We start from the raw sequence: 27,628 nt of genomic DNA, 5'->3' as shown, positions 1-27,628 counted from the left end.
ATAAAATTAAAAATATAATATACAAAATAGTAGCATTATATATGTTACAATATTTCTATATCATTAATAATTATATATTATTTATTAATATTATTTATATTGTATAAAATATAATAATATATAATAAATATATTATATTTGTAAATTTTGTGTTTATATAAGTTTATACAATTACATAAATCAATAAAAAAATATATATATTTTATAATTCAACAAAATCCATATAAATTCATAAAAAAAAAATCCAATGAAATCCATAAGAATCTATCTAAATTAATTAAAAATATCCATCAAACTCTCCGTTGACTCTGTGAACTTTTTAAAATTCAAAAAAATCCAATGAAATCCAAATGAATGAATACACCCTCTAAATTTCATCACCATAAGAACTTTGTAACACAAAATATAACAATAATAAAAATTAATGATGATTGAATATTTTCAATTATGACTTGATCTAATTAAATATGAATACAGAAAAGCGTATGTTTGGAGGAATTTTCAGACCTTTTTCCTAGTGAAATTTGTGTCCAACTATCAATTAGTAGGGTCGTATTTGGCTGTGGGGTTTTGAAAATCTTTGACTATTATGTTTTCTTTTTCAAAAATATCAAATTAAATATTTATTTTTTATATTACATTAAAAATAAATTTTATATTTAAAATATTAAATTAATATATATGTATATCAAATTAAGCGTACATTACAATTAAAAGTTTTATTACTCTTTTGGCTTCGTAACAAAGTATTCATTTTTTCATTTTAGTCCGTCTCATAACAAAGTATCTATTTCCTTTTTTTTAAGTAACGGTATTATCTACCTAACATTACAAATACCCTTACAACTTACAATATATTACACAAATGTCATTACATTTATATCACACATACTAATAAGGTTATTTTAGTTATTTCTACTTTATTACTACTATATGTTAATATAATACTATTATTTCTAAAACTATGTGTATAAAAAGCAAATGAATTTTTACTTACGGAGACGGAGTGAATATTTAAAATCAAACTAAAAACCAAAACCCCATGAACAATCCCAACATGACTTTGAGATAGGGTGCTTCAAGACAGCCCGTGTGTGTGTTTTTTAATTGTGAAGATTTCATTTAAAATCTTTTTATTAAAATAAAATTTAATGTCGTATTTTTGAAAAAAAAGTTATATATATATATATAGTTACTCTGTCTATAACTGTTGATATACTTTCTTATTATATATATATTGTGTTTAAATTTAACTATACCAGACAATATATATTATAATTATAAAGGACAAAAGAAATATTAATTAATTAAAAAATTAATAAAAGTTTTGATTTTATTTTAAAAAAAAAGTAATATGCATATATATATATATATCATAATGTAAAAGAAAAAATAAAAAATTTGGAATGAATTTCTCTGTTGCAAATCTAAAATAGAATTGAGTGTTCTTACTAACATAACAAAAACATAAAAGTGGTATAAAAATTAATAAAAAAAAATATTAAATAATGGAGATACTTGTCTCCATTGGCTAGCTATATCTGGTCTTAATTCCTTAATTCATGTGTTTATCATAAATTTTTTTATTGTTTCGAAACAGAGGGAATATTATTTTTTGTATAATATAATTCCTTTATTTTTGTATGAGAACTTAAATAGTATAGATTAATAATTTATTATTAATAACACATTATTTTTGTATGCTGAATGTGACTGTACTGAATAACACATGGTGACAACACACAGTATTACCAAAGACAACATGGTATATGATTATATAAAACAAATATAATACATGAATTAACAACACATGTTAAGTTTCATACAATATATACAACAATTGATTTAAGCACATAACAAACTCTTATACAATATACTTGTAATTATGAACAAACAACATATACATGTGTTGTGTGTAATAAAAGATACGTGTGTTGTTTGTATATATATTAGGCATGGTGCTGATGTTTTGGTAACTATTTTCATTATTATTATTTTTTTTTTATACTAGTAGTGTTGTTGGTATTTTAAAATATATGTTTAAATATTTTTAGCATTATATCTCAATAAAATATATATAATATGAATATGTTTTGTAGATAATAAAATTTTATATAATATAAATATATTTTTATTTATAATTAACTTAAACTAGTTTTATAAAAAATACATGAAGTTTCAAATATAGATAAAATAAATTATTTGTTTATTGATAAGAGAGATAAAAATAAAGAAATTTTAAGTATACCGTACATGTGTAAGAGATTATGAATTTAATTAAATTAATTTATATTTGTCAAGTATATTTAAAATGAATAAATTTACCAAAAATAAAAATAATTAAATTATTTTTAATAAGACGAAAAAAAAAATATAAGTGATATGTGACATGATGGAGGGAGTATACTAATTGTATATTAATTGACACGCAAATATTATATAATATTATGGTATTATGCAAAAGCAAAGAAGCCCAAAATATGATATGTATATATATAATATTTATATCACGTTTGTTTGAAGAATTTTGGTGGATTTCCACTATTCATCCAATTTTTTCCCCCCAAAAACATCAAATCAAACACCTATTTTTTATTTTTTATATTATACTAAAAATCAATTTTACATTCAAAACATCACATCAAACCCTATTTATATCACATCATACAACTATTCAAATTCAAAATTTTTACTATTCAAATCCCAACTCAAAATTCAAACCTCCAAACAAACACACCCTAATGTATATACTATTTTGTACAATGGAGAGTGGAGGAAGAGATGCTGACGATCACATCCTCTATAATAAACAAACAAATTGTTCTAGTGAAAATGCGAAAAGGTATTTGGAAATAACAGTCACAATATGAAATAAATTAGATAATTCCATTGACTTGAGGTAAAATCTCACTTTGCAAAATGAATACGTCAAGTAATGTCTTCGGTTCGTGGCCAACGTTTTCAAAAATCAATATTTCGGAGCTCTGATAAAGTAAATAAAGAAGAATTGAATTGTTCCAGAAGAAAGAAAATTGTGGTAGCCTTTCCGGAGAACGCATTTGAAAGCAAATCGGGAGAGGAAGAAGAGAGATAAGAGAGTTATACAAAGTGTGGAACTCCACTCCTTGGAGGATTTGTTCTCAAGTCGAAACTGCCTAGGCCATAAATCCCTTAAAGTGCAGCAGTAAAAAATTGCCGGTCATTTATTGTCGAGAACCGATCTACTACTAATTCCGAGAAACCGCCAGTATAATGGTGAGTTTTAATTTGAATTTTTAAATTTCAATAGATGCACAATATTTATATATATGCATCTATTTGGGCTTTACGTATTTAGTTTTTGTTAAATTAATCTCGAATCAAATTATTTTGTTGTTAAATTTGAGCTTTGGTGAAAAATTAGACATTGCCTAATCAAGCAACAAACAAGCCCACGTCTGAACCCCGAGTCCTTACACATATCAGTGTTCGTGCGCATGTGTCTCACCGGCATATATATATGCCCTAATTTCACTCTTCTAGTAACAAAAATTACTATAAGCCTAATTAATTGATAAATACTTCAATCAATTAGTTTATTTGGCCCACACATATTTTAACTTACCTATTATTCAATTTTGCCAAATTTTGAAAAAATAATTCAATCAATTAATATATTTTAACCCATTATTCAATAATCCTCTACATGAGTGAGAATGTCTATGATGAGGACAAATGAGCAACTCACCACAGAGATATCGCATGTCGGGATAATTAGTTCGTAGCTTTGAACCATCTTTAGTCAATATTATGGATCCACTGGTGGTTTAGTTAATATAATGCATTGAAATATTCCATTTTAGCGTACATCATAGTTAATAACGTTGGCATGTCTCTCTCTCGGCCTCATTATCTTTAAGCATTTTGATCATGTTCAGTCATAGATCACGTATTCGGATTCTTAAGTATTTCAGTTGCAACGACCTTCACTCCACACTTAAATAGATAACCCTTTTCTTAAAGCATCTAGTTTTACTTTCAAGGAGTATTAAGAATCATTGATTCAAGATCACAACATTCGCACTACATATCATTTGTTGTTTTCTAGATAATGGCGATGAGTGTTTCTGCCAAACTTTAACAATTTACTTTTTTCATTGAACCAGAGTTTTGGATCTCCAAGTGATTTGATTGAGTTATCACTATAATTGCTTCTAACTTGTGGATTTCAACTCCATTCATTTTAGCAATTTGCATATTTGATCTTGACATAAGTATTTGGTTAGTGGATCCATAAGGTTTTATATTGACCATACATAGTAAATATGATCAAATATATTACGTTATTTTGTCTTGTCAGGTATTTTCGAATTTACCATTGTAAAATTTATTTTTACCATTCGCTATAACAGTGCATTATTACCGGAGAATTAGTTTCGTCCAAAATGAAATATTGTCTAGAAAATTTCAAAGTCATTCGGCATCTTCACCAGTTTTATCTGATGCAATGAATTATGATTCTATGATGAATCAGACGATATAATTTTATTTTGAGTTTCCATAAAAACTGCTCCACCTACGATTTTAAATGCACATATTTATTTGTAGACAAGGAATCTTTAATGACATATCTATAGTTGGCATTACAATACAATTTTAGCATTGAAGAATATCTCGTGTAATTTATACTAAAGTTAAGAGTGTATTTCAAGTAACTAAAGATTCTCACTAACGTCTTCCAATGTTCATTACTTAGTTTTCTAGTGTAACTACTCACCTTATTCACTGAATAAGCTATAATGGACCTTGTAAAATCAATTAGGTGTATTAGTCTTCCTCTTATTCCATCATACTTTTCCTATGCAATATTATCATCTCTATTTATGCTCCGGTAAACACTGAGGTCCATCGAAATTTTTATTAGAGTATTATCAAAAGCATTAAACTTTCTCAATATTTTTCTTTATATTGAGACCGAGTTAGTACAATTCCTTCGTCATTTCTTAGATTCACATTCTATTGGCTTGGAAATTGATTCCGGCCTTATAATTCTCGTTCGTGAGATATGGTGGGTTTCCGGGCAACTCGAGGCAAGCTCCTGGTGATATGCGATTAGTTTTCTGGGAAGATAAGTTAAATCAACTCAAGAAAAAGCACACAGCGACAAATTGTATTGGATTGATGATATAGATTATTACAAAACTCTACTTTCTAAGATGTAACACTAAAAGAAAATAACATAATAGAGTAAAAAGAAAAAAAATGCTTAAATTTTTTTTTTTTGTCTTGATCCAATGCCCTTCCCTCCGTTGCTTCCACCTTCATTATAATCCCATGAGATGAAACCTTCGAAACATTTATTGGCCACTAATCATTCATTATTAATTTTTTAATCTTTCTTTCAGTGGCCTATTAATTATTCTTGCCAAGACCACCAACGGTTCTAACTTCCTTCCACTTTTAAATGAATGAAACCTCCTTCATTATAAACCATCATCAATATCACACATTAATTCCCTTCTTCATTCTTCTAGTAATGAACCTTTAATTACTCCTAAGTTTTCCTCTCACCACCACAAAAAAAAAAAAAACATTCATCTCTAAAGTGTGAGCTGAAATAGTTTTGGTATTTGAATTACAAACTCAACTACCTCTTCAAGTCTTGAACCAATTTTTCTCCGATTTGTTTTGCCCTCTTGCCCAACTCATTGCGAATTCCCAATTGGCTCGCCAAATATTTTTTATGCATCAACATAATGCCCCACCTAATATTCACAAAATATTAATCAACCAAATAAGTAAATTTTGTGATATATACATACCTGGATTGATCAACCTTGATCCGAAGTAGATAAATTATTGGCACAAAACTATCGTTATGATATGATCTTTGGCGTAGCGATAGCGGACTTACGCCCGTGAAGAAGAATTGATAGACATAGCCATAACGTGAAATTCCATCATTGAAAATGAATTTCCTAAAGCGTATCCGATCACTATAGCGCCTGCCAGCTACGAAAATATTTTACCGCAATTTCACTGTGGCAAAACAATCGTAAAACCACAATTCCCATTAGCGGCTACCAATGATCAGCCTTCAAAACTACAAACGACACCCATCGCCAACTTTTCTTTCCAACTCGCCACAACTCCTTAAATACTAAGCACAATTTCTAAGCCAACTCTACCACAATCGAATCAAACCCAGAAGACATGTGATACGGTTTGAAAAACCGTGCGTTCACAGCTCCTTTTAATTCCAACCCATCGGGATACATCATCCAATACACTCCATTTGATAGCATATCACTAATCACGTAAGGACCATCCCAACTCGGCGACTATTTTCCTTTTTGATGATCCTTTGTCCCAATTGGCAAAACATATTTCAAAACCAAGTCACCAATCGCAAATGACCGTCCTTTAACTTTCTTATTATACCACTGTGCCACCTTTGCTTTGTATGCCCGAATATTTTCAAAAGGAGTCCATTGCTCATCTTCTGCTTGATCGAGCTCATTGTACAATGCCTAATGATAATCTTTGATGCTCAATCCATGCTACTGAACGACCCGCAAGGAAGGAACCATGATCTCTAATGGGAACAGGGCATCATGTCCATATGTCAATCGGAAGGGCGAAAAACCAGTAGTAGTGTTCTTAGCATTCCGATATGCCCACAGCACCTCGGATAAAACTTTGTGCCATTTTCGAGGGCTATTTTCCAGCATTTTTTTTTATGATCATCCCCAAGCTCTTATTCTTAACCTTAGTCTGCCCGTTGGCCTGAGCGTAATACGGCGATGAATGAATAAGTTTAATCCCGTATTGAACCACTAATGCTTTGACTCGCTCTCATGTGAACACTGTCCATTGATCAGCCGTAAACGTTTGAGGAATCCTAAAGCGATTAATTATCTGCTCTTTGATGAACCGAATAAAATCCATTTGAGTGATGCTCACATATGGAGCCACCTCCGCCCAGTTCGTAGAATAATCCGTCGCGGCAAGAATGAACACATGCCTTTTCGAGGATAGTGGCTGAATCTTTCCAATGATGTCCATCACCCAACCTCTAAAAGGTCATGGCTTAATAATGTGATGCAACTCCTCAACTGGCGCAACACTAATTGGTCTGTGTATTTGACAAGCTTGGCAGCCCCGAGCATATGCAACACAATCCTCTCCCATCTTTGGCCATAAATATTCATACCACAACAATGACTATGTCATGTGTGGGCCTACTCAATTTGCTCCACAAATACCTTCATGTATCTCTCCTATTGCCTTTAATGCTTGCTCTTTATCAAGGCATTTCAACAATACCCCACTAATAGTTCGTCGATATAACTCTCCGGCGATTAACGTATACCTAAGGGACTTGCGCTTAGTTTCAGAAGTCACATCCTGGGAAGGATCAACAAGAAATTGTATAAAAGGTTGTCGCGAATCTGAATCCTGATTCTGACTTGTATCTTGGCACAAAATTTCCATCAGGTGGCCTTCCGATTTAACAACCTTACGATAGCCGGACGCGGCTTGCGCAAGATAATTTGCGTCATCATTATCTCGCCTTAACACATGTGACATAACTACGTCATCAAACTCACGTAACAAAGTTCATGCCTCATCATACAAATATAACAAATTTAAATCCTGACATTCATATTCGCCAACAAGTTGGTTAATCACCAACTGTGAATCGCCTTGAATCAATACCAGCCATACCTCATGAATCACCAACATACGCAGTCCAAAAATGAGAGCCTCATATTCAGGTTGATTATTCGTGCTTTCTTGTTGAAGTCGAAGGGAATGCCTCCAAACTTCGCCACAAGGGCTCTAAATATCACGACGCCAATCCCTACTGATGTATGAGGGCTCGACCCATCAAACTTTAAAATCCAAGGGGCTGCCCCCAAAAAAATAACATCAACGCCTTCTATTGATTTAGAAATTGAGTGCTCAGCAAGAAAGTTAGCAACGGCCTGTCCTTTGACGGCCTTTAAATGCATATATTTCAACTCAAAACGCATTAATCGAACAACCCATTTCACAAGACGACCCTTAGAACAGGGCGATTCAACATATATTTTTTTAAATCGACTTTGAAAAATACATAAGCATCATGCGGAATAAGACAATACTCGAGTTTTTTACATTCGTAGTACAACGAATGGCACAATTTATCTATAGTATAATTCTTCTTTCTGCATCGTTCAATATTTTGCTAAAGTAGTATATCGCTCTCTCTTTTCCATTAACGTCCTCTTGCATCGAAAAACTGCCAATTGTCTCTTAGGATGCTGCTACATAAAACTTCAAAGGCCTGCATTTTTTCGGTGGCACCAAGACCGGAGGGCTGGACATAACCTTCTTCATCTCGTCGAACGCAATTTGCAACTCTGCCCCCCAAATAAAGTCAGCTAACCTTCTTCCCTTCAAAAGCATTGTGAAAGCCTTCATGTTTTCCGCTACGTTTGCAATGAACCGCCTCAAAAAAATTATATTTCCCATCAAACTTTGAAACTCTTTAATTGACTTTGGAGAAGCTATTTCAATGATGGCTCTTGTTTTATTTTGATCAATTTCAATTCATTTCTCATGAATAAGAAATCCCAAAAATTTTGCCGCTGAAACACCAAAAACGCATTTTGCGGGGTTCACTTTCAGCCGAAGATGTCTCATTTGCAGAAATGCTTGTTCTAGATGCTCTAAATGAATCATCATCCTATCATATTTCACCACCACATCATCAATGTAAACTTTCATTCATCCGCCGATGAGATAATGGAAAATCAAGTTCATGGCGCGCTGATACGTAGCCCCAGCATTTTTCAAACCAAAAGGCATAACAACCAACTCGAATAGAACAATTGCCCCTGGACATCGGAACGCCATCTTGGCGGTATCTTCCTCAGCTACAAAAATCTGGTTGTAACCCGAATAAACGTCCATAAACGATAATATCTCATGATTTGCCGCTGAATCAATTAACATATTGGCGACCGGCATAATGTAATAATCCTTCGGCGTTGCAAGATTAAGATTTCTAAAAGCTATACATATTCGCACTGTGCCACTTTTCTTCTTAAATGGTACAATGTTTGATATCCATTCCGGATAGTGGCTAGTACGAATAAACTCCGCTCTCAATAGTTTTCCAATTTCGACTTGATCGCCGAAAGCAATTTGGGATTATAACTTCTAGGCAGCTGCTTGTGTGGTTGATAACCTGATTTAATTGGCAATCGATGCTTAACCAACTCCTTAGCCAGCCCCGGTATCTCCGAATAGTCCCAAGAGAAACAATCATGATACCAACGAATCAAATCTTTCATTCTCAAACGGTCATGATCAAACAATAATGCATTGATTCTTGTAATCCTCAGCTCTTCGGGCGTTCCAAGATTCACTTCTACTAAGGTGTCCTGCGCCTCAAATGTTGGTGCTCTCCTCTGTACCGGTGGGAATGGCTCATATCCCCAAATATCTTATTGTTCAATTGCCATCCTTGAATAACAACTCGGGTTGTCCGACACTCAACCCGCGGCCTTATTTCAAAGCTAGCGGATGTGAGAACACACTCGACATCTCCTTGCACAATATCCTTCAACACAAAAGATAATAGTTGCAAATCGGTTAAATAATAAGTTGATGGCAGCCAATTTGGAGGCGAATGGATCGGCTTGAGCATCAACCGTTTAAACCATCTTTGCATCCCAAAAACACACCTATTGATGTAAAGTTGATGGCACACACTTACACGCGTGGATCCAATCTCTTTCCAACAATGCCGAGTAAGTCAGTTTTCCTTCAATAACTATAAAATTTGCTCGCACTGTTTTTTATCTCAACTGTTACATTGGCTTTTAACATTCCGGGTGGTTTTTGTGCATTTCCAGTAAAATCAGTTGTTTGAATCTGGGTTAGGAAGATCTTCTCGCGTCTTTCCAATCTTACGAATGGTTGAAAATGGCATAACATTACCAAAAGCCCCTCCATCAACCAACACTTTTCCCATGGGGCACCCATCGATCAACGCCCTTAAATATGAAGGCTTAAGATGATGAGTTTGTTCATCAAAAGGTTTTGGGAATGCCAACACTTCTGAACAAACATCATCATCACCAACAAGAGCAGCCACCTCTGCCTCTTTTACCTCAACGTTTCCATCCAAACGGTTAGAATGTGAGCTTTTGAGATGGAATTCAACTGGAAGCATTCCCAAAACATCTACCTCGTCGGGATTGATCATGCTAAAAAGCTCATCAACTTCTCTCTCGATAGCTTCTTCATCAACCTCAATTTTCTCCTCCAAATCATCATCCTTACTCACTACAAATTTTCCAAGTCTTCTAGGCACGCCATCAAACTTGCTGGATTTTTGTCGCTTGACCGGCACCCATCTTTGATTTGTCGCTAGTTGCGGGTTCCTTGGCAACCATTTCTGAACTACCGGCATCGACAATCACTTTTCAACTGAAGCAGTATGTATCTCCTGTTGCTGGCGACTTCTTCCTTGGCGTCCAACGGCCTGCCACAAATTTTTTTCCGCACTATTTTGAGTTTCTTTACTCGGAATTTGCTCCCCAATTGGAACAATCCTTGTATTTTGTCGCTAACGGTTTGTCTCTTTGCAACAAGCAGTCCGCCAAACATTTTTTCCAACGGGATCCTCTTGTGGTTGGCGCTTAATTTCTTGGTGGCGAACGACCCGCCAAACCTCTTCTCCAATATTATTTTAAGTCGCTTGACTTGGCAATTGCTCTCCAGTTGATACAACCTGCAACTCTTTATGTTGGCAATTCGTTTCTTGGCGGCAAACAGCCCGCCAAGTTTCTTTTCCAGCAATATTTGGCTGACTGCAAGGTGAGCTATCATTCTTAAATGTCTTCTCAACTACCACGGCTGGTTTACTCGATTTGGTCTCTCCCTAGCTATCATTCTTAAATGTCCTCTCAACTACCACGGCTGGTTTACTCAATTTGGTCTCTCCTTTCTTTTTTAAAATTGCCTCATGAAATTTCTAAGCCAAATTCTCTCTTTGACGTCTTTTTTTTTTGTCTTCGAGTCAAGATTCTCTGCCCCCGAATATCCTACACCTTACGATTAACAATCCATTCATCCAATGATAGTACAATAGGAGGCTTCCTTATCGTGTAGGGACAAATAACTACCCGATCACCTGTGGTGACATTGTAAAAGGTATTTCCCTTTTTGGCATCAACTTGTACAACCGTTGATGATGGGCACAAGCGATCCTTCAACGTCAGCCTCTCTTTTGATGAACCGATCTTTTCATTGTTGTATTTCAAATTTCCAAGTCGATGGAACACTGATCCGGATCTCCGCCATTGATTTCCCTTAAATTGCGCAATTTATGGACTCCCCAACCTTTCAAGAAAATATTTACGCTGATGCTCTCCATCTTTTATAAACCTAACATTTACAACTGAAGGAAAAGGATCTAAATCGATTTTCATATCTTTCCCCTCAACTAACTTTAAGCAACCACTCTTCAACGCTTGTTGTATAGCCTTTCGAAATGCCACACAATTCTCGATAAAATGGTTGTAAGATTCATGTAATTTACAATACACTCGACCTTTTAACTCGTCTAACGCCGAAATCTTCTGGACATCCTTCAACTTTATTTTTTTTGTCTTTCAGCAAGAAATCAAAATTTTGATCCGCCTTACTAATGTCGAATGAATAAGTAACGTTCAGACTAACCTTTTTTCCTTTGGCCGGCCGAAGTGTAGGACAAGTAAACATCTTGTTGTGCACCAATTCAGCGGTACACAACTCTGGCGGCTCGTCCTCCTCCACATAACTTTCATCGGCCACCTCCTCATCAATAATCATAACAGATTGATTTGTCGGTCGGGTTCGAATCGCCCGAGCAGCCTGTCGCTCTTTTATCATTTGTTCCGCACAAACAGCACGAACCACCAACTGCTGAAAGTCTCCGAATTCCTATAGCGCCAATTTCTCTTTACGTTGCTGGTGCATGTTTTCCACGGCTATGTTCATCGCTTGAGCATCTGAAATTTGAACATTACAACGACTTTTCAATTGCCAAAAACGCTCAATGTACTCTGCCACCGACTCATCAATTTTTTGCCTTGAGCTCATTAGATTGAGCAACGTAACTTCATCCGGCGGACTGTAAAATCGGTCGTGGAACATCCTCTCCAAATCTTGCCAAGATTGTACGGAATTTGGCGGTAGTGCCGAATACCAATTAAATGTGGCACCTGTTAACAACAATGAGAAGAGATGAAGTTGATGCCAATCATTATAGCCTACTTCGCGGCATTGTGAGCTGAAATGGCTTATATGCTCCACACTAGAACGTCCATCCTCACCTGAAAATAGTATAAACTCGGGAACTTTAAAATTGCGTGGCAATGGCATAGTAGCTCCTACCCAATTGGGGTACGGTTTTTGATATTATGAGCAATCTAAAAGGCGTAAATGTTGTTCGAAAACTCTTCAAACAACCTTTGTTAATGCTTGTGGATCAATCACCGCTGGATTCTATAATGGGGCAACGGGTGGCAACGGATGCATCGGAAGTGCTTTACTGGCGGCGTTATAATCTCCAGCCGGCGGACCCATTGGCGTTTGTTGTCCCTGATATTGAGGATATATTTGGGGACTGCCTAGAGCTTCAAATGGGCGTTGCCCTCAGGGGTGTTTTCTGTTGTGGTACAACTTCTTGTCCTATGAATGAATTTGTGGCATTACCCCTTGAACCATACATCGGAATCCCATCGTATGGAATGGTTTGCACCGCTTTTCCCCCAACTCTATTTGGCAACTCCCGACAGAGCATCTGTATCTGTCCAAACTGTAATTGTCGTACTTCTGATGATGTCGAATAGGTAGGTGTAAAGAAGAGCCCGTTATGCAACGAAATATCTATATCTTAATAGATGACAAATAGAATGAGTGGCCTAGATCTGACCAGGTCTCTGCCCCGTAGACAAGTCCACCATGTCAATGTGACACTCTACCACTGAGTTATATCCCTTCCTTGCCCCATAGAACTGACTAATCAAACGTATATTGACACAAAATAGTCCGATTTAGGATAGCTCAAGATAACCTAATATTAACTTATTGATATTAGAAAATACAGATTATCTTAGGACAGATTCGGATCAGGAGGTGAATAGTGCATACTGGAGCGAGATTGAAATATTAATGCAATAACCAATCGGGAAATATGCTCTTCAGGCATTTGAACCCGCTTGGATCACATCTAGACAAATCGAAGCGGGTCGACGAGCAATGACACCCTCATTAAATACGTAGGTATCCTGCTTCCCCTATATAATATAAGAAAAGAAAGCTACACCTTCTCAAAATCCCTTTTCCAAACCCGTATTTGCTAACTTTCTTCAAATCAATACGTTCTAAGAATAGATATTTGAATATCAATCTCATCGATCTCATACCAAATCCCATCAATCGAATCACTTTTTCGAGGTCAAAGATTTGAACAATGAAAATAGATGGCGAGTGCCTGATCGAGTTGATCAGGTTATGTAGGAACAAGGTTCAAGTCCACCTAACCTGCGCATGAAAGGCCCAAACCCAATCCCAAGGAACAGTCAAGCTTCATAGGGCCTTTCTGTCCAGGTGCAGGCAGTCCGCATCTTCACAGACATGTCTATTTCACCGAGCTGTAATGTCAGAAGAGGAAGGTTAGGCAATGCAATAAGGTCTGCAGGTAAAGTTCTGAGAGTGATCGAAAGACAGGGGAATAATCCCCGGAACAAGTCGATGAAGGGGAATCCTTTCTTGACTCCCCGCTGTTCTTAGGACTATTCTCTCGTGAGGAACTTATCATGAATCCACTGATTTCTGCTGCTTCCGTTATTGCTGCTGGATTGGCCGTAGGGCTTGCTTCTATTGGACCTGGAGTTGGTCAAGGGACTGCTGTGGGTGAAGGTTGAAGCACAGTATTTGGCAGCATTACATTCGGGACTGACGTAGACGGCACCGTAGAACTCGGGTCTGCAGTAAATTGTATTGCTGAAACGGTGTGCTCCAGATTTTGAATTGGCGCTAATGACATTTGGTGTTGTATGGACATTGGCGACGAGATCACATTCAGCACTGAACCTTGCCTTGACTCCTCATATCGAACGGCGGCCATTTCATTATTAACGGTCGGCCGAAGAATGTCAGCCAATTTGCGTGACACTTCGTTCATGAAATCTTGAAGGCCGGATTGTAACGTCGATGAGATCTCTTGGCAGATGAAGGCTGTCGCCACCCGCTGAGATGTAACACTACCTTCCACCCGTGAATTTCCGTCTTCTTGCTGCTAACTGTCATGGATGGATAGCCCCTGGAGAGAGTCTGACAATCCATCGCTATTTTTCCTCTGATTCTCCATATCAATCATTCTCCCGAATCGCAACCGCATATGCCGCTGGTCCCACTGGGCGTGCTTCTTATGTTGGCCTGGAAAATGATTCCAGCCTTATAGTTCTCGTTCGTGAGATATGGTGGGTTTCCAGGCAACTCGATGCAAGCTCCCGGTGATATGCGATTAGTTTTCCGGGAAGATAAGCTAAATCAACTCAAGAAAAAGCACACAGCGACAAATTGTATTGGATGGATGATATCGATTATTACAAAACTCTACATTCTAAGATGCAACAATAAAAGAAAATAACATAATAGAGTAAAAAGAAAAAAAGTGCTGACAATTTATTTTTTGTCTTGATCCGATACCCTTACCTCCATTGCTTCCACATTCATTCGGTCCTATGATTTGAAACCTTCAATACATTTATTCGCCATTAACCATTCACTAGCAAGAATTCCTCTTGCCCAGACCACCAAGGGTTCCATCATCCTTCCACTCCTAAAAGAATGAAATTTCATTCATCATAAACCATCATCAGTATCACACATTAATTCCCTTATTTATTCTTCTAGTAATGAGCCTTTAATAAATCCTAAATTTTTCTCTCACCACCACAAAAAATTGGTTATATCTAAAGTGTGGGCTGAAATAATTTCGATATTTGAATTACAAACTCAACTATCTCTTTAAGTCTTGAACTAATTTTGCTCCGATCCGTTTTGCCCTCTTGTCCAACTCATTGCGAATTTCCAATTAGCCCACCAAATATTTTGTGTGTGTCAACACATTCCAAAAATTACATTGACTACTCTCGTTCTTTAATGTTAATATTTTCATTAACATGCTTTTGACCTTTTTAATTAGGCGGATGTCTTTAATCATATATAATAAATAATTTGTATAGACATACCATAAGAAAAATGAAGAAATGAAAAAAAAAAAAAAAAGTGGTGTTTTTATCAAGCATGTGCGTAACAAACTCTAGACCAAATGTTTCATTGATTCTTATCATTTGGCTACGTTAAGATTTGAAAAACTCTCAATAGGAGTGACTGATTTTTTTTTTTTTTTCTTCTCACCTCATAGTTCGTTGTCTACGACAACGGATTAGGACTGAGTTGAATATTTTCTCTATATGTGTAAATGCTTTCAAATAATATTGCATTCATTAATTCTATGTAATACAAATGATAGAGATGAAATTTTAATATTGATGGATACAAGGTGCATAATTTTATTTATTAAAATAAGATTTTTAGTACAATGACAATAATCATGCAAATTATAAATTTAGTATTTACATTTATATATGAATATATGCTAATTAAGTTGAAATATTATTTATTTTTAATTTTAGTTTACTATAAATTATAATATATTTTCTTCAATAATATATAATTTTCAAATTGATTACTCCCTCCGTCCCATATAAAGTACTCACTTTTTATATTTTTGTTCGTCTCATATAATTTGTCCGTCTTTTTGGAAATATAATTATATACTTTAATTACATAATTAAAATATTTAGTTATCTTAATCTTAATATATAATTATTTTTATTATACAATAATTATTTTTGAATACACTTATTAATTATTTACTAATTATATTTTACCTAAATTCTCGTGTCTACAGTAATGTGAACACTTTTAGTGGGACGAATGAAGTATATTTATGATTTGATATATTTTAATTGCTTATTATCATTTTTCTTAAAAAAATATTTTTTTCCCATATAAGCCGATATTTGACTAATACGCCGCGATGTATCTGGAACGATAAAGGTCGATCAACGGTCCGTGATGGCAAACCATGCATGTAGCCCCTTCAGCGCCGGTCGAACTTCTATGACTTTGACCTATACTTCTAAATATACTTGATGTTTGACGTATAAAGGTCGATATCGGCTTCCAATTAAGTCGAAGATGCTTCAAAAGAAAAGCCCGCGTTTTTAACGCAGAAGAGGCACTTATCTTCATTTGCATGGAATTTTCAAGCAGAAGGAAAAGTGAAACAATATATATATATATATATATGTATGTATGTATAATTCCAAAATCAGAAAAGTAGTTGATTCCATTTATGGCCCCAACATGAACTTGGGCTATTGAGGTCGCCCTATTTGAAGGCAATGATTTTCTCAGCAGTTAATATGGTGTGGGTATTGTCTAGAAATTGTCTCAACAAGTGGACACTTACACTAGAATAAATAAAATAAAATAAAATAAAATAACTAGTGGACGTACAATGTACACCAATTTCAGTTGGCCATCCTTAAAATTATTGCATGCACACACACGTTTATGTATGCATATATATAAATATATATCTATATATATATATGTATGTATGTATGATTCTTGGATCTATGTCTTCTCTCTCTCACTATTTCAAAGTAATTGTTCAGTCAGTGTGCATTTTATAATGTGGTTAAAAAGGTAGATATATGTATAAATTTGTTGTTTTAATTGAACAGCATATCATATTGCCTGTATCTGTGGTTTCTAGAGATGCCCAACTCATCACGGCGTCCTTCAAAAAATCAAACTGATATATATATATATATATATAGATAGATAGATTGCTTTCTCCATGGATGCCCAATCTCGACTCGAATATATCTATATTGATTGTTCGCATACAAGTCGAGCAAAGCTATTTCCAACTCCAACAATCTGTGATTTTAATTACTAGTGTTGATGGCCTAACTAAGAATTATTTATGATGATAATAGATGATAGTGTATTGTCTTTAATGTTAATACATTGCTTGCTAAGTTCTTCAAACTATTGGGTTAGGCTTGAAGCAACTTTTTGAAGAAGAAGAAAAGAAGAAGAAGAAGAAGAATATGTGGCTATGAAAATGCAATTAAAAGTTTAGAATAAAGTATAACTTAAGCCAAGAATATTCCTTTTGAGATTAATTACAATGTGGATAGGAGAATAAGATATCTATTAAAACGTTTTGTTGCGATTCCAATTTTATTGCTAGTCTAAACAGTGTGTTTGTCTGAGGATTTGGATTTTGGGTTAGGATTTGAATAGTAAAAAATTTGAATTTGAATACTTGTATAATGTGATATAACTAAGAATTGATGTGATGTTTTGAATGTAAAATTGATTTTAGGTATAATATAAAAAATGAAAAATAAGTGTTTGATTTAATATTTTTGGGGAAAAAATTTTGAGGAATAGTAGAAATCCCACAAAATCTCTCAAACAAACATATTGGAGTCCATTTCTATAACCTCATAGTAAAATTGTTTTTTTTTTTTTTTTTCGGTATTAATGTCTAATTACTTGTATCATTTTACTTCTATAAGTTGATTGAGTAAATATCAAATCCTCATGGCTTATGCCATAAGTACTTATATAAGCAGTTAGAACTGAAATATAGATAATTTAAACATATGGGAATAAATTACGACGACAAATATATATATTCGGTAAAATACTCGATATTGGATGTTATAAGAACTCTCAGCTATGCAACATCAAAGGTTTTCTGCATTCATAAATGGAATTGGCTGTTCGATAAGTCTTCCTCAAGCTCACCGTTGGGATGCAAACTTAAATCTCATATTGAAAAATTAGAAAAAGAACCACTCGTATAAGGCCTTTTCAAGTAATAATCCAAAAATAAATCCATATGAGCTCGATCCAAATAAGACATTATCATACTCCTATCGAGTAATTGAATCCTAACACATAACACAGAACTTCAAAACACCTCTAAAGCCCGTAGAGAATGTACCTCCAACTTCCCCAATCTTTATTTATTTTTTAATTTAAAATATAGATTTTTTTTTAACATATGAAATTATACTCTTTTCGTCACAACTCAAAGTAATTTTATTTACTAATTTTGTCTCTCTTACTCTCCAATGTATTTGTTTCTTATTTTAGTCTAAGTAATCATACACTAATACAAAAATACATTTAACTTGTACCAAAATTACAAATATATTTTACACATACAATTCTTTTATACATAAAGTCAAATAACAAAAATATATCAAAATCTTTTGCAAACTTCCACTAACGAATAAAATATTATTATTACTTAATTTACAACAAAACTACAAAACCCTTTGGAGTGGGATGGAGAGAGTATTAAATTGTCCTCTAATTATAAATTTTTCATTGTATTTTATTTTCTTTGTATCAAAGAGATTTGAAGAAGACAGTGTTTGGCCTTTAGAATTCGAAAGCTGATTTGCCCACGATCTAAACTTTATCTAAACACAAAATATTCTCATCTTAATAAGCATGGAAAGATACTTCATCAAACAAAATGCTAATATAATGTGTATATTCATGTGGAAAATCCGCTCATGAATAGGGCACAATACTTGTACAGCCATTCACACATCGACCATGACGGTTGTGTTCTCTTAGGGTGTGTTTGTTTGAGGGTTTGGTTTTTGAGTTGAGATTTGAATAGTAAAAATTTTGAATTTAAATAGTTGTATGATGTGATATAAATAGGTGTTGATGTGATGTTTTGAATGTAAAATTGATTTTTAGTATAATATAAAAAATGAAAAATAGGTGTTTAATTTTTCTATACTATATTAACAATTAATTTTATATTCAAAACATAACATCAATTCATATTTCAATCACATTATATAACTATTCTAATTCAAAATTTTTACTACTCAAATTCCAAATCAAAATCCAAACCCTGAGAATGAAAAAAAAAAAAAAGAGAAGAATCGTATAGTGTGTTTGTTTTTTAACTATTTTTTGTTATTTTATTTTTAATATGAATTTTGTTGTTATATTATTATAGGATTAACCAATAGAAATATTAATTATTCCTACCGCTAACTACTATTTTATATTTTGTATATAATATATAATATATGTATATATGTGTGTATCGTATATATATAATATATATATAAGTGAGTTATTATTATATTTATATATAGTGCATAGATAGATATATTATATAATACTTAATACTGCAAGTGAAAATGGAGAGAACTAGGCAAACAAGTAAGAGATTAAGGGAGTAGATTAATGTATATTGCATTTTATTTCAAACTTATACACATACATATAGACAACTTATACCAATAGCAAATGTCCACGTCTATATATATTAAACATCCATACACTATGCCTATGAGGTGATACGTGTATACAACGTATGCATGCAATACTCCCCCTTGGATGTTTTTATATACGAAGAATGTGTCTCGTTAAAACCTTATTAGGAAAAAATTCTGTGGAACAAAAAAAATCCTAGTGAAGGAAAAATAGTACAACATTCTTGTATCAATTTGCTCTCCCTGATCTAGACATTATTTAAGATCCCTGAACCGATGCATTCCAATTTTTTTTACCAATTTTTCAAATGTTGCAGTCGGTAATGCCTTGTTAATATATCCGCCAAATTATTATCTGATCGAATTTGTTGCACATCAATTTCACAATTCTGCTAAAGATCATGAGTAAAAAAGAATTTTGGTGAAATATGTTTCGTTTTATCTCATTTAATGTAATCCCCTTTCAATTAGGCTATACAAGCCGTATTATCTTCATAATGTAATTAGGGGAATTTTATCGTCAGGTATTAACCCGCAATTTTTTAGAATATGTTAAGTCATTGACCTCAACCAAACACATTCTCGACTAGCTTCATGTATTGCCAATATTTCAGTATGATTTGAAGAAGTGGCAGTTAAAGTTTGTTTCATCGATCTCCAGGAGATCACAGTTTCACCATAAGTAAATATGTAGCCAGTTTGTGACTTGGCTTTATGAGGATCAGATAAATATCCTGCATCGGCAAAACCAATCAATTCATGTCGAGAATCTTTCGAGTAAAATAACCAGAGATCAATTGTTCCTTAGAGATAACGAAAAATGTGCTTAATCCCATTCCAATGTCTTCGAGTAGGCGATGAACTGAATTTTGCCAATAAATCTACAGCAAATGATATGTCAGGTCGGGTGCTGTTAGCAAGATACATCAATGCGCCTATAGCACTCATATATGGCACTTCTGGACCAAGTGTTTCTTCATTTTCCTTTTTTGGTCTAAATGGATCCTTTGCTAGATCGAGTGCCCTGACGATCATTGGGGTACTTAGCGGATGTGATTTATCCATCATGAATTGTTTCAGTACTCTTTTGGTATAATTTGATTAGTGGATAAAGATTCCACTTTCCAAGTGCTCAATTTGTAAACCAATGCAAAATTTGGTTTTTCCAAAATTTTTGATCTCAAATTCCTTTTTCAGATATTCAACAGCTTTCTGGATTTCATCAGGAGTTCCAATCAAATTGAGATCATCGACATATACAGCGATGATTACAAATTCATACCCATTTATCTTTATAAAAACACATGGACAGATAGGGTAATTTATATAACCTTCTTTGGTTAAGCTTTCGCTGAGACGATTGTACCACATTCGGCCTGATTGCTTGAACCCATACAAAGATTTTTGCAATTTGATGGAATATGATTCTTTTCGCTTTGATTTGAATGATTCAGGTATGTTTATCCCTTCTGGGATTTTCATATAGACATCATTGTCTAAGGAGCCATAAAGATAGACAGTAACCACATCCATTAATCGCATATCAAGATTATTGTGTACTGCCAGGCTCACCAGATACCTTAATGTTATTCCATCCATGACCGGCGAATATGTTTCTTCAAAATCAATACCCGGTCTCTGGGAAAAACCCTGGGCTACAAGTCTTGCTTTATATCTTGTGATATCATTATTTTTATTTCTTTTTCTCACAAACACCTATCTGTAACCAACAAGTTTCACATTTTCCGGTGTTTGGACTATAGAGCCGAATACTTGCCGTTTTTTCAATGAGTCCAATTCAAACTTAATTGCGTCTTTCTATTTTGCCCAATCATCTCTTTGCCGACATTCATCAACCGATTTTGGTTCATAATTCTCGTTATCTTTCATTATAGTATAGTTAACAGAAGTTTCAATAACTTCATCATCACTTTCATCAGAATTTTTAGTATCAACCTCTTCAGGGGTTGTACTGACCTTTTCAGTTATCTGATCATTGTTGATCTCTTCACCAGTATTTACAATTTTCTTCTTTCGTGAATTCTTATCCTTGGAACCCAACGGCCTGCCACGTTTTACGCAAGTAGTATGCTCATTAGCACTCGACTCATTCCCTTCTGGGATATTTATTTTGGTTGGTGCATTTGCTGCTGCAATATATGATTTTGTAATTCTTGCAGCATCATTAAAAGCATCAGGCAATTGATTTGCAATTTTCAGCAAATGCACGATTCTTTGAACTTCAAGTTCACTATGTTTCGTACGAAGATCAAATTCAAGTGGTATTTTCCATGAAATTTCTTTTTTCAGTTGATTACTATCTCCCCCTAATATCGGGAAATGTGATTCGTCAAAATGACAGTCTGCAAATCTTGCAGTAAATAAATCACCCGTTGTTGGTTCAAGATATTTTGCAATTGAGGGTGATTCATTCCCGACATATATACCCAACCTTCTTTGAGGTCCTATTTTCGTGCGTTGAGGTGGTGCAATTGGAACATAAACAGCACACCCAAATATTCGCAGGTGAGATATATTTTGTATTTTTCCAGAAACCAATTGAGTAGGGGAATAACAATGATAACTTGTCGGCCTTATTTTCACGAGGGCTGCTGCATGCAATATAGCATGTCCCTAACATGATACGGGAAGTTTAGACCTCATTAATAATGGTCTAGCAATTAATTGTAATCTTTTGATAAGGGATTCAGCGAGACCATTTTGCATATGTACATGGGGAATAGGATGTTCCACAATAATCCCAATTGACATGCAGTAATCATCAAATGTATGTGATGAATACTCTCCAGCATTATCTAGACGTATTTTCTTTATCGCGAGATCTGAAAATTATGCTCGCAATTTAATTATTTGTGCAAGTAGTCTAGCGAAAGCTAGATTGCGAGTAGATAACAGACATGCGTGTGACCATCGCGTTGACGCGTCAATTAGTACCATAAAGTACTTGAAGGGTCCACACGGTGGATCTATTGGTCCACAAATATCACCCTGAATTCTTTCCAGAAAAGCTGGGGATTCAAATCCAACCTTTGTTGGAGATTGCCTCATTATTAACTTCCCTTAGGAACATGCAACACAAGCAAATTCATTCGGACTCAAAATATTTTTTTTAATGAGTGGCCATTTGAATTTTCAACAGTTCGCCTCAGCATTACATTGCCAGGATGCCCAAGTTGATCGTGCCAAGTTTTAAATTCGCTAGTAGTCATTTGGTCTACAAGGTGATATATTTAAATGGCACTGATTTTTTAGTAATATAAGTCGGAAAAAAATTATGGCAATTTTTCTTTCACAATTCTTTTGCCATTCAAAATCTGAGTTATCAGGAGATACTCATTTTCTGCCAGATTCAATGTTTCAATGTGATGCCCATTTTTCCGAATATCATTGAAGCTCAGTAAATTCCTTCGAGCTTTGCTCGAGAACAAGGCATTTTCAATTGCCATTTTTGTCCCTTTTGGGAGAAATACAGTAGTTTTTCCTGAGCCTTCAATCATTTTTTATGCACCACTAATAGTAATAATGGTGGTCTTTCCCATATTCAGGTGGGAGAAATAACATTTATTTTTCAAAATGCTGTGAGTCGTAGCACTGTCGATAAGACAGATGTTGTCATCGGCTCCAAAATATTTGGCATCCATATCTTTGCAAGAAGGTAAAAATAATAAAAGACATGTATTAGTAACATAATCAAAATAGACTTATATTATAAGGGGTAATACAAAAAGGGGGGCAAAAAGCATCAAAATAACAAAAGAGATACAACAATATTTTATCATTTAACATCATCAGCTATGTGAAGCAGATCATCGGCATCCAGGTGCGTGATATTTTCATTCATCACATCGTCAAATGTGTCATCGTGGGCAACGTGATTTGTTTCAGGGGGAAATTCTTCCCTGTCTTTCTTCTGAGGCCCGATACAGTTCAGCCAAGTGACTAGCTGTGCGACAAACATGGGCCCAATGGCCTTTTATTCCACACCGGGTGCATTCCTCGTCATTATTTATGTTTCTCCCGGTATTGATCCTCTGTTGAGGTCTGTACGGCCTTCTGTCGTTATAACGTCGATTTGGCACATATCAGGGCATGTTTTAATAATTATTGTGACTGTATGCGTTTGCCCGGCCCCGTCCGCGATTCTGATTTCGATCGCGATCAATTCGCTAATTTCTGACTTGCCCACGACCATGCACCGGAATTTCCGGTTGTATTGCATTTGCCTCTGGAAATGGATTTGCACCTGTCGGCTGAGATTCGTGATTTATCAACAGCAATTCATTATTTTGTTCGGCCAGCAAAAGACACGTGATCAGCTCAAAATGCTTCTGGAAGCCTCTTTCGCGATACTGCTGCTGCAAAACCATGTTAGAGGCATGAAAAATGGAGAAAGTTTTCTCCATCATATCAGATTCAGATACATTTTCGCCACAGTGGCGCAGCTGTGATGTTATTTTAAACATGGCAGAATTATATTATTGGACTGTTTTAAAGTCTTGAAGTCATAGGCTTTGCCATTCGCTTCGTGCCCTTGGCAACAATGTCAGCCTCAAATGATCATATCTTTCTTTCAATCTCTCTGACAATTCAAGTGGGGATTCCAGCGTGACATACTGCATTTTCAGTGCCTCATCAATGTGATGACACAAAAAGATCATGGCCTTTGCACGATCTTGGCTCGGGGAGTTTTTATCCCGGGCAATAGTATTTTCCAAGCCCATTGATGCCAGATGCATTTTAACATCGCGAGCCCATGCCATATAATTTACATAACCAGATAGGGTTGAAGATTGGTAATGTGTGATTTGAAGATCATACTCTAGAGAGAAGAATATTGAGTGAAGCTATCACATATCTATCCATATCGATTCCCTTTAGTTTTGAATGAGTTTTTTGACAGAAAAATTCGCCGGAGAGGTCGAAGGTGTTCGGAATTAATGGAGTTCCAACCGGAGGGAATGATCAAGCTCTGGAATTCTCTGTTTTGTGGTCGTTGTTAGTACAAGGTTGTAGCAACGAGAACCTTAGCAGGTATTTTCCTGGGTTAGCCACGACTAGCATTAAAGTTAAATGAGTTGTGGTTGTTTGTGTCCTTAATCAACACTAGTTAATGGAATTCCTCCTGGATTAGTATCCCCCGGATGTAGATTGGTTGATAATCGAACCGGGTCAACAAACACCTTGTCTTATTGTTCTTTTATGTTATGCATTGTTTTTCGTTGTTGAAACGTAGTTATAACTGTGAACCGCCCACGCTTCGGGAGTTGGCCCTTTAAAGTGTTAGAATGTGTTTTGTTCGATAAATCACTTCCCCAACAGAAAGGATTGACCGAATTATTTTTATGAGAAAGAGAATGAGAGGAGAGAGAAAAAAAATGAAGTGGCTCATCGAATTGGTCGGATGGAATGATGAAATAAAGGAAAAAAAAAAGTGGCAGACCGAATTGATCGAATGGAAGGATGAGAGAAATAAAGATAATGAATTATATAAATATATTTTAGGAGCCAACACTGAGGGAAGTCAATTGGCCTCACATGGGAAATATTAAAGACAGTCGTATAGCGAGAAGTCGGTTGGCCTCAAGATATGTCTACCAGACTCCTCTCAAGCGGTACGTCGGTTGGCCTCAGGAGCGTCGGCTACTGGTTGGCCGGCTTTGGAAGGGCCAGCCGCCGGGGGACCCAAAGCGAGAGCCCAATTGCCGGAGGATTTGTGGCCGGAAAGTTGGTTGGTAGTTGCTCAGGAGAAGCCGGTAGTGTGGTCGGGTAAGAAAGTCAACAATACCTTATCGATCCAGTGGTGGGTCAGAGTCATTTTGTCATAGTTGTTGGGGCCAGACTGGTCGAACGTTTGGCCCTATGGACAGTTTTCATCCGAGTTTAGAGAAAGAGAAAACGAGAGAGAAGAAAATATATATATATATATATAAATATTTGTAGATATGCAATCAATCAATTCCATAAACTCTAATTTTTTTTAAAATGTTTCTTTATATATTATCTTTTTAATCTTTTCTTTTTCTCTATTATTACAAAATTTATTCTCTATAAAATAATATACATATATACTAATATATTTTTTAAATTTGTAATTTACTTTTAAAAGAAAAGTATATGAATATAAAAATAAAATACTCTCTCTGTCCCATAAATATAGTCTTAATTGGGTTGGGCACGGGATTTAAGGAATATTGATATTATATTGGTAGTTGATAAAAATTATGGGTAAAAGACGTTTTTACCCTTGTGAGTGTATTAGTGTAAAAAATAGTGGCAATTGTGTAATAAAAATAAAAAAGTATGGGTAGTTTTATAATGATATGGTTATTTATGTAAATAAGACAATTGTTTTTGGACGGACACAAATTGTAAACAAGATTATTGTATTGGAACGGAGGGAGTAATATGTATACAAAATATATATGTATAGGTGTACTAGAGAGCATTTCAGTCAACGAAATATATCTAAATTAGTCAAAATTTTTATTCGGTGTAAAAGACAATTAAATATGTAATTTATATTTTTGGCCACTGATGTAGTTAGAATTACATATAAGTACAAACAAAGACAAAAAAAAAGTTAATATTATGAAAGACACAAATGTAATAACATATAGTCATTCGTACACTAAACTGCATATGTGTGCATTGATATTACCATACATATACCCCCGATCGGACCCATAACATAGTCTCCAAGTGGGAATACTTCAACACATGTGTTTGTTTGGGGGATTGGATTGGATTTATATTATTCATCCAATTTTTTTCTCTCAAAAATATCAAATCAAACCCCTATTTTTCATTTTTTATATTATATTAAAAATCAATTTTACATTCAAAACATCACGTCAACATCTATTTATATCACATCATCCAACTATTCAAATTCAAAATTTTTACTATTCAAATCCCAACTCAAAATCCAAACCCCCAAACAAACACATGTATAAGGGCTTGACAAAGCTCAAGCTACTTATAGCAAAGAGATAACATCTTCCCTTAGGGAACTTGTTCTTAAGTTCAGGCTCAGGTATATGCGTGTGCTAAATAAAAAAGTATAAAAATAAAAATAAACAAAATATGAAGAGGACAATAATGCCTATCTTAAGGCTGTATATATTAAATTGTATATAATAAATTGAGAATGAACTAAAAAAAAGAAAAAATAGTATATTTTTAACGGAATTTCGTTCCTAAAGTTTACGTAGCTAACGTAATTTCATCTCTAATTTCGTCTATAATATCATTAGTAATGGAAAAAGTAAATTTAGGAATAAAAAAACCTCATTACAAAAATTGATAATTTCTTATAGTGATGGTCCAAAAATGAAAATAGACATAAAACATATGATTTCAATCAACGCAACATGTGTTTTGATAAATTCTATATTGTTTATATTTATAAGGTTTCTGTATGAACAGATCTAATATGAATATTGTATAAATTATTATCATATATTGTTAGTTATACGTTATATATATTATATTAGCAAATTTTATGATATTCATTTATATTGTCAGTCTATATTTAAAGTGCTATCATATCATTCAACATGTTAACAAAAATCATATTGCTATATATTGGGTGGATTCACTCAAAGAAAATAAAAAAATAAAAAATAATCACGTTTTCCAACTAATATTAAAAAAAACATTTAATTCATATTCACACAATACATAATATCTATACTCTACTTATTCATAAAATAATAATAATTAAATATAAAATAATACTCTATATTTTTTTATACATTTGATACTCTTTCGTTGATTTAATTTAAAAATATTTTAAACTAAAAGTAATACAAAAAAACATCCATTATTTTTCAAAGTTTGGGTGTTGGGTTTGTTGGGAAAATTACAAAATATATTCTCCACTTAATTATCATTTTTATCTTTTTATTTATTTCACCGGCCAAATATATTCCAGTCACGTGTGGCCACGCGTAGAACAGTCGTTATGTGAATATAATGCGCGGCCAGATAACATAAATAATAACTTTTGCAAACGTGTAGAATGTAGTTTGCGAACACGATAAATAAAAGATAAAAATAATAATTTAGTATATGTAGATGATATTTTTTGCAATTTTTTTGAAAAATTAATGGTAAATTTTAAAGTAAAATAGTTGTTTAATTTGATGTATATATGTATTAATGTGATATTTTAAATGTATAAT

General features: G+C 34.2%; 2 protein-coding genes across 2 annotated transcripts; both read right to left on the bottom strand.

Annotated features, from left to right (window-relative positions):
- Positions 1-6,320: 6,320 nt before the first annotated feature.
- Positions 6,321-6,710, bottom strand: LOC127255165 (uncharacterized). The gene is made up of 2 exons (XM_051280558.1): positions 6,567-6,710; positions 6,321-6,509 (listed from the first exon to the last, which is right to left on the bottom strand). The coding sequence occupies exons 1-2, from the start codon at positions 6,708-6,710 to the stop codon at positions 6,321-6,323; spliced, it is 333 nt and encodes a 110-aa protein (XP_051136515.1).
- Positions 6,711-23,220: 16,510 nt separating this feature from the next.
- LOC127255164 (uncharacterized) lies at positions 23,221-24,166 on the bottom strand. The gene is made up of 3 exons (XM_051280557.1): positions 23,975-24,166; positions 23,624-23,887; positions 23,221-23,388 (listed from the first exon to the last, which is right to left on the bottom strand). Exons 1-3 carry the CDS (start codon positions 24,164-24,166, stop codon positions 23,221-23,223), a joined length of 624 nt encoding a protein of 207 aa, XP_051136514.1.
- Positions 24,167-27,628: the final 3,462 nt, after the last annotated feature.

The sequence above is a fragment of the Andrographis paniculata genome, unplaced genomic scaffold (genome assembly GCF_009805555.1).
Source record: "Andrographis paniculata isolate CXL003 unplaced genomic scaffold, ASM980555v1 Contig53END, whole genome shotgun sequence".
NCBI classification, from domain to species: domain Eukaryota; kingdom Viridiplantae; phylum Streptophyta; class Magnoliopsida; order Lamiales; family Acanthaceae; genus Andrographis; species Andrographis paniculata.
This window is presented reverse-complemented; position numbering and strand designations above follow the sequence as displayed.